Source organism: Podarcis cretensis (genome assembly GCF_951804945.1).
Source record: "Podarcis cretensis genome assembly, chromosome: 7".
NCBI classification, from domain to species: domain Eukaryota; kingdom Metazoa; phylum Chordata; class Lepidosauria; order Squamata; family Lacertidae; genus Podarcis; species Podarcis cretensis.
Genome location: NC_137176.1, coordinates 19,825,066 through 19,838,353, shown reverse-complemented (window position 1 = coordinate 19,838,353; position 13,288 = coordinate 19,825,066). Strand labels below are relative to the sequence as shown.

Genomic DNA, 13,288 nt, shown 5'->3' with positions numbered 1-13,288 from the left:
ATAATATTCCCCCCCTTTCAATTTTTCCTCATAGGACTCAAACTCTGGGCCCCTAACCAGTTTTTGTCACTATCCCCTGGTCATGTTCCACTTTATTGGGATCCTTGAGCTGTGTTTCCCAAAACTTGACACAGTACTCCAAGTGAGGTCTGACCAAGCTGTTAGAAGAATAACAAAGGGAGGGGGATTTGTCTTCCTTTGTAAGATAAAATGTGTCTATATGGACCGGAGAGGGAACCTGTGGCTCCCCAGTTGTTTTCAGATTACAACTAAGCTCATTCTGACTAGGACTGTTGGGATGTGAAGTCTAATCACATATAACTACAACTAATCCAGAATGCGGCAGCTAGACTGGTGACTGGGAGCCTCCACCGAGACCATATAACACCAGTCCTGAAAGACCTACATTGGCTTCCAGTACATTTCCGAGCACAATTCAAAGTGTTGGTGCTGACTTTTAAATGGCCTTGGCCCTGTATCCCTGAAGGAGCATCTCCACCCTGATCATTCTGCCTGGACACTGAGGTCCAATGCTGAGGGCCTTCTGGCGGTTCCGTAACGGCAAGAAGTGAAGCTACAGGGAACCAGGCAGAGGGTCTTCTCCGTAGCAGTGCCCACCCTGTGGAACGCTCACCCATCAGATGTCAATGAAATAAGCAACTATCTGACTTTTCACCTGAAGGGAACCCTGTTTAGGGAAGTTTTTAATGTTTGATGTTTTATCACTTTATTATTAATAATATTTTGTTGAGAGCCACCCAGAGTGGCCGGGGAAACCCAGCCAGATGGATGAGATAGATATAAACAAACAAACAAACAAACAAACAAATTATTATTATTATTATTATTATTATTATTATTATTATTAATCTGGAGGACCATACTGATGGAGACACTGCTATTGTCTAGTAGGAATGAAAGGTCTCAGGTCCTGGTCCTCTTGGCTCTGCCCTCTGAATTCTGTTAGTAAGCAATGCCTGAGATGGAAGCTGGGACATTCTGCATGCAGAACATGTGTTCAACCATACTTGAAACAGCTTTATGAATCACTAGCCAGCTTCAGCTCTTTGGGAGATAGCATTGTTTGGTGAATGAGAAAGCCGAGGAAATATATTAACCTTAAGATCACAGGCAGAGCACCTAGGGAGACTGCAATATTCTCCATAAGATTTTGTTCCCCATTTGCTCTTTGGGAAGAAATAACAAGCTTTCTTTCAAAAATTTTGCAGTTCCGGCACTAGTTATGCAGCATTTCTTAATTATCACGTACCCCGCCTTGTCCTTTATCTGTTTAGAGAATTTACAACTAACACAGCAGGTTGTAAATGTTTAATAGATTCTTTTCCAAGGGAAGAAAAGGTCAGCATTACCATAAAATTCTTCTTTAAGATTTGTGACAGAAATGTTCCACAGCACGGAACAGGTGTTGCCGGAGAAACTAAAATCTGCCATGGGAGCTGAGCTCTTAACGAATATTCTGTGCATTATTGGGAAATGAGAATTTTAGTGCTCTACGCACATACATGGTGATGTATTGAGTCAGCATAAATTGAAAGGGACTTGGTTTTGTCAATGCATATTTTGTTTGAAGCACCTTGTGTAACTCACTGTCTTCTGAAGAAGTGGACCCATTTTATTAAACACCTCTCTCTCTCTCTCTCTCTCTCTCTCTCTCTCTCTCTCTCTCTCCTCCGACCACCCAACCCTAGCTTCACTCAGACCAAGACAAAGGAGATGGGTCCCTCAAGTACATTTTGTCAGGAGACGGAGCTGGCACTCTTTTTGTTATTGATGAGCGAACAGGTGACATTCATGCCACACGAAGAATTGACAGGGAAGAGAAAGCTTACTACACCCTACGTGCCCAGGCTATTAACAGGAGAACACTCAGGCCGGTGGAGCCTGAATCAGAGTTTGTCATCAAAATCCATGACATCAATGACAATGAACCAACGTTTCCTGAAGAAGTTTACACTGCAAGTGTTCCTGAAATGTCAGTTGTTGGTGAGTGTTACATTCAAATGGAAATAAATGTCTGCAAAGGTGAGGTGCCACATATGTCCTGTTCTTGTAAATTCAGGCAGCCAGGGTGGGAATTGCGTTTTTCGGGGGAGATGCCATAAATTAGGTCTTTTCTTTTCTTTTTAAGGAAAAACAGTGGAATTGAATGAAATGAGGAACTGCATTATCTAGATCAGTGGTTCCCAACCTTTTTTTGGGCCATGCCCCACCTAAGCGTCTCTAAAATCCTGATGCCCCCCCCCCATGACATATAATTCTTATTATTCAAAAAATGGACTCCTATTCACGTGGATGAAGCCTAAAAGGCCATTCACTGTTAATAACTCATTCTCACATTGCCCCCCTTAAAAATCAAATTGCCCTCCCTTAAAAATCAAATTGCCCCCCTGTGGGGCATGTGCCCCACATTGGGAACCACAGATCTAGATCCATAGTTTTCAATGTTTTTGGATCTGGGATCCACTTTTAACCCAAACGTGCATTTGGGGACACACTTCATATCCTTATGGTAGTAGTGCTGCTGTTGTGATGTATTTTATATCCATTATGGATCCCTGCCTAATGCTTGTATCCCAGTGATCTATATTCTCCATAAAAAGTGAAGGAACAGAGGATAATTTGAGAGTAAACAGCTAGTTGGGAGAACGACTGTGATTAAAACTTAGTGAGAATCCATCACTCCACAGTGGTTACTAATGAATAAATGCACATACCAGAGTACTAGGATATAACTTTTATTGTCACATATTACAGAACTGGAAGGTAATCTAGCATAAACTCCTGGATCAGGATTGAGATACATTGCACTAATATGTCCATAGCATGTGTAGGGAAGGAAGTGCACCAACCCATTGGAAGCCATAAAACAAAGATTCTAAAACATTATTTGACCTGAAGGAATATTCATCCCCCATTTGCAAACATCGCAACCAATTACACCCCAAGCATAAAAGCATGAGCCGTTCCTTTCCCCAACAGAAAATGTTCTTAGCTATCTGGTGTAAAATCCAAGCTGTGCACTTTTAGCCATCCCAGAAAGTAGGACTGGGATGCTCCTTAATTCAGTAGACCTCCATCACCAAGACATAAATGGCAAATTAGTGCACACTGACCCAGCAAAGCAAGTCTATGTGTGGAAGCAAGCTTTGATGTGCAGATTTCCATTCTGGACTAGGAACCGTGCACAGAGAATAGCTGCAGGTGCACATCTGTGTCACAGAGCAAATCTGGTGCCTAGTCATTCAATTTGATTCCCATATACATTGAGTGTGCTCCATGGAAGGAGATTCACTTTCATGTTGCAATGTGGATGGAAACTAGATTTCTTAGGCTACAGTCCCAAGCTTGCTTAGTAGAGAGTAAACCCTACTGAACTTACTGGGGCTTACTTCTGAATGAGCTTTCATGGATTTGCACTGTTACACCATTAGTTGTTGCATATATAAGTAAACTTCGTTCATTTTTTGTATATGTTTTACTTGGTTTTGAACTAATGGTGTTTCTCAGAAGCATACAAGATCATGAATCTGTGCCTGAAGAATGGAAACTGCATTTACAAGTAAATCAGTGGATCTGTTTGACATAGGATCATAGGATCATCAAATTGTAGAGTTGGAAGAGGCCACAAGAATCATCTAGTCCAACCTCCTGCAGGGGCAGGAATCCTTTGCCCATTGTGGGACTCAAACCCATGACCCTGAGATTCAGGGGTCTCATGCTTTACCAGTTGAGCTATCTGTACATGGCTGCTTCCCACGAATAGCTTGTCACATGTAGCATCAGGCAGCCACAATGCTATTCAATTTCACCCCTCAAAAAATCCAAACTGGCCGATTAAAAACAAATAATTCATGATGTGCCACAAACTTGGCATCCCAATATTTCAGGAGTCTGCCAGATAAATAGCAGTGTGAGGAAGGGTCATAATTAGGTATGGACAATCTCAATTTTGGTTTCTTGCAGCTTCTCACTTTTCCAATCTTCGATTCAGTTCTCCACACTTCTGCAGCAATTTGTGATTGATTGCTTTAAAATTCTCATGATAAATTGTCAGCATTTTGGTGCATATTTCTTTATGCAGTTTTTACTAATACACACACTTTTGCAAACAATTTCCCCTAATATAATGCATTTCTATGCACACTTACCCCAAGTATATGGATTTTGGTACTCATTGTTTAGTTGTAGAACTACATCCCAAAATTCAGAGAAGTGTGAATTTCAAAAGACAGCTGTGTTTTGGTTTACATGTTGATCTGACAAGTGCAAATTAGGTAGTTTCTCATTAAAATTCAAACAAATCTGAATTTCTCCTCCATTCTCCCTAGTTCACAAGTCTCATTTTATTTCTATGCACTAAAATGGGAAGCAGGTTGTGTGTCCTTGTGTTTCCGGAGAGTCCCGTATAGCATGGCACAGTTGTTTTGGAACACGTTACATTTGGAACACATCACATTACGGTTGCATTCTTAACAAGATCCTGTCACACCAGCTGTTTAACTCTCTCTCTCGTCTCATCACTCAACAAGTAGTACTTATGTCCTAAATATTAATCCACTGTCTATGAAACAATCGGTGATTATCCCGGGAGTCTCAGGGCTGGATTAAAAGATCTAGAGGCTCTAGTCTAAGCCCCGGTTTGAGGAGCCCCCTCCACAATGCAATTTGTCTCTCATACGGCAGCAACTTGTAGAGAAATATATATTGGATATAATTTTTCTTCCTTGGCTGCAACACAACGCCCCCGTTCTTTTATTATCTCTGGGTGAGTTATCTTCACCACGGCTTTTCTGTTGACTTGCTAAGGCCAATGAAAGACTTTGCGGCTTTGAAAACTCTTTAGGATTTTTATCCTTCGCTGTTCTTTCACTGTGTCCCTTCTATTCATCTCTCCTAACCTACTTATTCCCTGTCTTTAATTTCTCTGCCCACCTTTTTCTTACTTTTGGATCTTTGGGCTTTAGCAGCTCATCCTATGAATTACCCCACCTACGTTTCTCAGCATTGCTGATTGCTGTCATCCTTCCTCGTTGGTCCCTCGGCCCTCTAATCTCTTCCACCCTCCTACCTCAGGGATATCAATGCAAACTTCACACAGGTGTGACCTCCCTCTGGGTTCACAGGCGGTTTGCAGCAGTTATCCTGCCATCGTTTTCAGCTAGCGTTCCTTTTGTCTTTCTCTTCAGAAGTCCCACCAACTATTTATAGCAGCTACCGCATACTTTTGGTCCTCGGGCTTTTTCGTTCACTCCATCATTAGTATGATATGTCCTTTCTTCCTGCTTACAAAGCCGCAATAATTATTCTCAACTGGGCACCCATCATGCTTCCTTCATTTGCCCGAGTGGTCTTTGAATATTATCACTCCGCCACACAACTAAGAAACAATCCACAGCAAAACATATTATCAATCCTCTTATGCATTGAGGGGTACTAATGGTGTTATGCCAGTGGTTTTCAATTAGTGTGGCGTGGCACCCTGGGGTACCTTGAATGATGGTCAGGGGTGCCTCTGTCCCTCTTACCTTCCCTCCCTCCTCTGATACCCTCTCACATCTCTGCCCCCCAAGGCTTGCACAGCTGTTTTTTGCAGCAGCCCTGGCTACAAGCTCCCCAGGGGAATGAGAGCGACCTCTTCCCAGGCCCCTGTGGGGCAGTGTGAGGAGGCACCTCTCTTTGGGGTGGGGGGGCAGTTCAGAGACCAGGTCTGGCAGCCTCGGCTGCTCGGAGGACTCCCAAGAGAGAGGGAAGAGGAGAGGAGGCTGAGGGAACACTACACAAGGGAGGGTGATCGAAAAAGAGTGTCGGGTCTGCAGATAAGGGGTGACATAACTGGGCTCCTGAGCCCCACAGGGGTGCCACAGAAAGAAGAAGGTAATTAGTCAAGGGATCCATGGACTCAGAAAGGTTGAAAAACTCTGGCTTATGCAATATATATATGGGGCTTACTGTATATTTCCTCTCTGAAAAGAATTCAGCCCAGTTACAGGGGAAGGAAACTGGCAACTGTGAAACCACATTTCAGAGACAGACCAATATGCTTTGGTGCATGGGGAGGGGGGTGAATCCCACTCAAAATGTCCCAATCCATGGCAATACAAGTAGTCTGCTAAATAAATGATAGCATTCACCTCTTTAACATTAGGCCAAAATCTGCTGCCTGAAGCACCCTTCCTCAACCTGCATAATAGTAGGGGCAGCACTTACCACAGTTAATGTGCCTTCAGATGAAACAATTAAAATGGCAAGGCCAATTACAAAGGCATTAATAACCTCCTGCTGTTCTTTGCCCACTCAGACGTAGGACCTGTACCCATACTGTCCACTTTTTCAATCTCCAAACTAGGATGTGTGTCTTCTGGGAGCCGTGCTTCGCTCTCAGCCCTAGAAAGCACTTTTCTGGGGCAAGAGAGTGAGGTTAAGCCACCCAAATGGCCGCTATGATCTTGCGTGAAAAACCGGGCTGTCCCATTTTCCCCAGGGCACTTGGGAGGTACGATGTACCCATGTTCTTCCCTATTGTCCATCTCTAGAATGCTCTTTAGCCTCCCTTTAAAAGCCTTGTTTTATTTGATGTACCTATCACATTTCATTTGAAAAACAATAATTCCAATTATATTTCAATATTGATCTATGGACCAGAGAACAAATAATGCACATTGCAATCTAAGGAGAATATCCCCCCTCTTGCATCGGAGTCAACTCCTAGGTTAATGAGCATTGCCATTCAAGTGGTGTTTGTGCACCGTGTCATATGATTAATTATATAGGGTAGGGCTTACATGCCCCCTCCCTGATATTTTATTCAGTTTGGCACCCCTGCCCCCTCCCAACAGGAGCATTAGGTCCAGAATTTAAAATTACAGAACTGCAGCACTGCTCTGAAGTGGGGAATATGCAAGCACAGTGCATCCCTTCTCCACCCAGCAAACTGCTCTGCCACTTAAGGCAGAACAAACAGACTTAAAACACACTTACTCTGCATTTTACAGGAGTGGCCTGGGGCATTCATCTCCTTCCACCCCACCCCACCCCACCCCTTTGCATTTGCAGTTATCTGCTATGATCACCACACTTGAAGTCATTCCTGTCGGATTAAGAAGACTACCACAGGGATCTCATTTAAAGAATGACCTGAAAGAATCTTTTTGAGAGCTCTCCATTTTGCAGAATAAGGAGGGAAATAAGAATAAGTGACAGACTCTTGACACTGTAGCGCTGCTGTCTGCAGGCAGAGTGTCAAGTTGTCGAATGCTCTTCCATTTTTGTTTTAAAGAAAGTTTATTGCATGTATTAGCTGCACCAGAAAGAGGGCCGTCTAATGTATACTCACTTGCTGCATGCAAGGTGTTGTTGATTTTAAAGAGCATTCAAAAATATTTTTGGCGCTCACCCAATCTGCAGTTTTCAGTGGTGTCATCCAGGTATCTGTTTCTGTGTCATTATACCTGCTCATCCTGTGTAATTTGGTTCTGGAAGCTCGAAAGACTTAAGCTTGGGCAAAATACACACAAACACACACAGAGAGAGAGAAAAATGAGGTGGAAATGAGGTGACAATTACAATGTGGCTTGCACTAATTCAGCCTGCTAGTCGGGGATTCAAGTTCTGAATGCACCTCCTGCATCTAGAAATCTATTGAAGCAAGAGAAACATGCTGTTCCAACCCTTTCCCACCTGCGCTGGTGTTTCAGAGAGTTTTTAACACAGGGAAGAATGTTTTAAAATGTCATTTCCCACCAACCACTGCTGCCTCATGGGACGCAATCCATTCTCCCCTTCAGGTGCTGAGATAAATTGCAGAGACTGAATCCTGGGATCTTGTCTTTGCAAAATAGGTGCTGTGTTAGGAAGCTCTGACCCCCCCCCCCCGCCTCCTTCCATAACTTAGTAGTACACTTCAGCTTTCTAAAGTGTTACATTGTGCTGTAGAATTTGCTTTCAGCAAATATGAGGAAGAGTGTTAAGAGGTACCTGCCTGGTGAGCCAGAATAATATTTTAGCTTATTCCTGAACTGAGAAAAACAAAACGAAACGAAAAAGAAGAAGTGGGAAATGGTGTCTTGCAATGTGTTTGGCTTCCCAAAACGCTTCTGATATCCTCCGATGCATCGCTAAAGGACTCGTTGATTCTTCAAAAGATTTGATCTACAAAGCATGGGGCATTGGGTGCACCACTGAAAGGGATTAGAAACTGCCTGGCAAGGCAAGGAATAAAAATGATTTTTCTAAAAAGGTAACAGTATAATAAGCAGAAAAGTAACAAGCCGGGTGGTGCTGCAAGGGTGAGTCAGGGCTCGCTTTAATTGTACCTCAGAAGCCTTTGAAGGCTGTGCAGTTTCTAAACCGGCTAAATGTTGAGATGAAACAGAAGGGAAAGGCCCTTAATGTATTCAAATGGATTGGAACGGATTAAGTCTTCCAGCTGATTAGAAGCTCATACATTTCAGCACGGCAAAGTGGAAGGCAAGGAAGCTACAGCAAAGAACCCACCATGCCTTTAAAGCTGGCCAAATTATTCATTACAAACTTATCGAATTCAATAGACTGAATCCCATCTCCTGCTTTAATTATCCATCATTTTATCGGCGATGAATGAAACTGTGCTTTGCCTGAGCCTCTAGCAAGAGTGTGAGTGTTCTGGTGGCAAGTGGTAGTGTTTCAGGACTTTTTTGCAAAAGACCCCAAGTCTAAAGTTTAGGAAAAAATACCTTCTACCTTGAATACCAATTGCAGATTGACTGATGGATAAGCAGAACTTGGCAATGCAGTTAGGTAATTTTAGTCTTCAGATTTACCTGTTTTACAGAGGTTTCTTCCCCAGAGTGTAGTGTCCTGCTTTATTTTTGGAGTCCTGCATATTTTAGGGTTGCCATGTGTCTGGACATATCTGGAATAGTGCAGTTGGCAGCAGTGTGGAGGTGGAAATCAGTCCAATGTCTGGGAACACCTGGACACATGGCAGCCCATGTTGGAAGTTCCGTTCCCCCCCCCCCCCATTTCCTGGCCTTTGCTTTTGCGATTTTGCCCAAAAAGCTCAGCGATTTTAGGTAAAACTTAAAGAAGCTCAACAACTTTGCCAAAAAAGCTCAACAACTTTTCTGTCCGGATTTTCACTGTTTGAAACAAGGCAGCCCTAGTGTATTGTGATGAGTGAAACCCTGAACATTTGCCCCAAAGTCCTGCCCCGACAATATTGTTAACTAACTAATTGCTTGCCCTTCACCGGAAGGTCCCAAGGCAGGTTGCAAAATTAAAACACAATATTTCAAAGATGCCAGGAGTTTAAACTGTGACCTTCTGCATGCAGAACACATGCTCTGCAACTGAGTCACAGCCTTTCCTCAGACACAAAAGAGCCATCAAAAGTAGTAGTCCTCCATCTTTTCCTCCCCCTGCTCCCCTGGCCATGTGTCAGATATGATGTGGTACCATCACTGAATTTACCCACAAAGATCAACCAGGAGGAGTGGAAGCAGGAAAACACAAAGGAGATTCCGACTAAGCAACAGGAAAAACTTTCTGATAGTAAGAGCTGTTCGACAGTAGAATGGTCTTCCTCTGGAGGTTGTGGACTCTCCTTCCTTGGAGGTTTTTAAACAGATATTGGAGGGCCATCTGTCATGGATGCTTTAGCTGAGATTCCTGCATCACAGGGGGTTGGACTAGATGACGCTAGGGGTCCCTTCTAGCTCTATGATTCTATGATGTCATATCCCACAAAGAGAGGAAGAGAGAAGGAGGAGACATGGGCCTATAGTTTTTGGTAGCCACTTGCATCCGCAGTAACAACTATTTTTACCTTCTGAATCAAATTCTAAATCTATACAGTGGTGCCTCGGTTTTCGAATGTAATCCATTCCAGAAGACTGTTTGACTTCCGAAACGTTCGAAAACCGAAGCATTTACTTCCAGAAGCATTTACTTATGGAAAACTCAATAGGGAAACCATGTGGCACATACATTCGACTTCCGAAAAGCATTCAAAAACTGAAGCATTTACGTGCTCGCTTCGGCAGCACATATACTAAAATTGGAACGATACAGAGAAGATTAGCATGGCCCCTGCGCAAAAACTGAAGCATTTACTTCCAGGTTATCAGCATTCGAAAACTGAAACTTTCGACTTCCAAGATGTTAAAAAACCGAGGTAGCACTGTACTTAAAATAATAGCATCTATATGCATCTCATTAATGTTTTCTACTATTTATAAAGGAACTGCACATTACCTGATCTTCAGTATATTTCATACATAGGCACAAAGTGCAATAAAAAGAGCAAAGCTCATCATCCATGTCTGCACCTTTCTCAGCAGGTATACACAAGGTTACACATGAGGAAGGGATGCCTCATTCTCTTCAATGAGAATAAAGTCTTGGAGACTGACTGAGGGATGATTCATACCCACAAAACTTATGTGTGACTGAAACAACCATCTACCTTACAGGCACACTTAGCCGAGAGCCCGAATGTGCTGCAGCTCCCTATTGAATGCAAAATCTTTTGGCAAACCCAGATTTGCTGTCACATAATGCGTGAAAAGACTAGATTCAGCATTCAAATCCCACAGGGGGATATAAAGAAACACATGCAAGCATTAGCACGGTAACTTCACATTTGTGGCCACTAATTCAATCTCCTCGTTAAAATGTCTACTCTACCACATAAGGCAAAATCACAGTCATTGTAAGAGGGAAGAAATACGGTGCACTGTCCAGCGGCGGATTTGGGAACGTTTAGATACTGCCCCATTTTTCTTTTGTATTAACCTCCAAGGAAGATGCTGAAGAGGTTTTCTTTTAAAGAAACACGAACAGTGATTTCACAAGGCACAGTATAAATGATGGAGAAAAAGTGGATAGCCTTGAGCTGGAATTTAGAAGGCTAATTCTTGCTGAATAGCAAGAACAACAAAAGGAGGGGCACAACGTCTTTCCATCAGAATCATCATGGCTTGGGTCTTGCTTAGGTAGCTAACTTGCATAAGGCCCTTCAGCAGAAGTCACTGTAGATCAGTGCTGGAGAATGTGCTTTGCATCTAAAAGGTCCCCAAGTTCAGTTCTGGGTATCTATAGGCAGATCTAAAAAAGAGAGACTCCTCTGGAGCACTGTAAGTCAGCTTTCCCCAACCTGGTAGGTTCTAGATCTTTTGTGCTACAACTGCAGCTCCAGTCAGCAATGGAAGTCCCAAATATCTGGAGAGCATGCAAGGGTAAGGCAGATCCCTACATTCCTTTACCACTTCTGACATCAGGTGGGGCTGCAGATGACTGAATGTACAAAATCATTTTTAAAAAATCCTCTACCTAGGAAACTAGCATGGGAAGGGAGAGACTTGTGTCCTGGCATTCTCTGTGACATACTAGTTTTGTAGGCAGAGGGACGCCTAAAGTACATACCAAAAGTGCTATCTTTCTAGAAAAAGAGGTGCCATAATAATAATAATAGAAATAATAATAATAATTTATTAATTATTCCCTGTCCATCTGGCTGGGTTTCCCCATCCACTCTGGGTGGCTCCCAACAGAATATTAAAACACAATAAAACATCAAACATTAAAAACTTCTCTAAACAGGGCAGATTTCAGATGTCTTCTGAAAGTCAGATAGTTGTATATTTCCTTGAGATTTGATGGGAGGGCATTCCACAGGGCGGGCACCACTATTGAGAAGGCCTTCTGCCTGGTTCCCTGTAACCTCACTTCTCGCAGTGAGGGAACCTCCAGAAGGCCCTTGGATCTGGACCTCAGTGTCCAGGCTGAACGATAGGGGTGGAGACGCTCCTTCAGGACTGAGTTCCCCCCTATATATTATAATCAGGGAAAACTGCCTAGAACTGAAAACAAGAACCTTCTTTTCTGTATGCGGGTGATGGTATCATATGTGGATTTAGGGGAGCATGGCCGGTTCTGTCACACTGGGTGCCAAAGCTCAGGAGCACTGCAAGAGTTGCCACAGTTATTATTTAGAATGGATCGTGAGAAGCCGGGGTGTGTGTGTATAGATTTGGTATTGCACAGCACACCACTGAAATTTGAGACCCCATGGTCTGCCACCAGTGGTGTCTGAACCCATTTTTATTTTGCTCACACCACGATATATTTTTGTCAATGTGAAATGAAATACAGCCTTGAAACTCTGTTCAGCATTTACAAGGGAAATTGGTGGCACTCAACTAATTCATGCAAGGAGGGGGCGTTTCAGGAGTTAATTTATGCAGGGAGAGGCATCTGGGTAACCTTGAGTCCTGCAGCTCAAAACTGTGTTGATTTAGACCTTTGCTAGCCTCCATGTTTTGAGGATTTCTGGAGCGTCCATGACCCACCAGGCAACATGCAGAGGCACTGATGATATAAATTGGTACCCAGATGTCCTTGACTCTCCACCCAAGATTATTTGTTTTAAAATGTGGGCTTCTATGACAAGAGATTCCAGAGGCAGAACGGAAAATTGGAGTTGTTAATAGGGCTACTTTGAATGCAGTGTATAATGCTTTCAGCATACGAGATGATGGAACTATGTTTTATTTGAATAGGTACTTCTGTTGTGCAAGTTACAGCCACTGATGCAGATGACCCTTCCTATGGCAACAGTGCCAGAATCATCTATAGCATACTTCAAGGCCAACCATATTTCTCTGTGGAGCCAGAAACAGGTCAGGGGTGCTGTTGCTATTTTTCTATATTTCAAGAAGGACTCAAATGCCTTTTTTCCAGTCACTCAGTGAAGCAGAGTACCTATAGTTGCATGCCGTATTCTGGTAACTTCAGAAACTCGGAAGTGTGAGAAGTGTTAAAATGAAAATTTGATGACTGCAATCTGAATAAATCCTGGATGTATTAATTTTCTACTTTGAAAACAGAAAGGGGGTGGGGAAAAATATAGGGGATGCAATATAAGAGCTAATTTATATACAGTATACAGCGAGAGGTGGTAGATTTCTAGACTACCACTTCAGATTTATAAGCAAGGAAGGAGTGGGGTTTTTTTTAATGCTCTCCTGTGTAAAATGTCATCCGCATTTACTAAACTAGTAAATCGGATCGGTGGTTGGGTACCACTGTTCTAGCTTATACGTCCCCCCTCCCTGAAAGGTTTGGAGGGTGACAACATGAGAACAGGCATTTTGTGTGGTGGCTCCCCATTAATGAAATGCTCTCTCCAAAGAGACTGCTTGGTGCCATCATTTCATGTCTTTACGTGCCAGCCAAAAACATTCCTCTCTACCCAGGCCATCGGCCATTAAATAAGCTATGGCCTGTTAAA

At 43.0% G+C, this 13,288-nt stretch overlaps 1 protein-coding gene across 5 annotated transcripts in view; it reads left to right on the top strand.

The window, feature by feature from the left end:
• The window catches only part of CDH10 (cadherin 10), a 146,720-nt gene that overhangs the window by 98,540 nt on the left and 34,892 nt on the right, over positions 1-13,288 (top strand). For all 5 annotated transcript variants that reach the window (XM_079984965.1, XM_079984964.1, XM_079984966.1 and 2 more), the window contains exons 3-4: positions 1,710-2,004; positions 12,558-12,677. In XM_079984965.1, the coding sequence (XP_079841091.1) occupies positions 1,710-2,004; positions 12,558-12,677 (415 nt within the window). The remainder of the gene's footprint in view (positions 1-1,709; positions 2,005-12,557; positions 12,678-13,288) is intronic.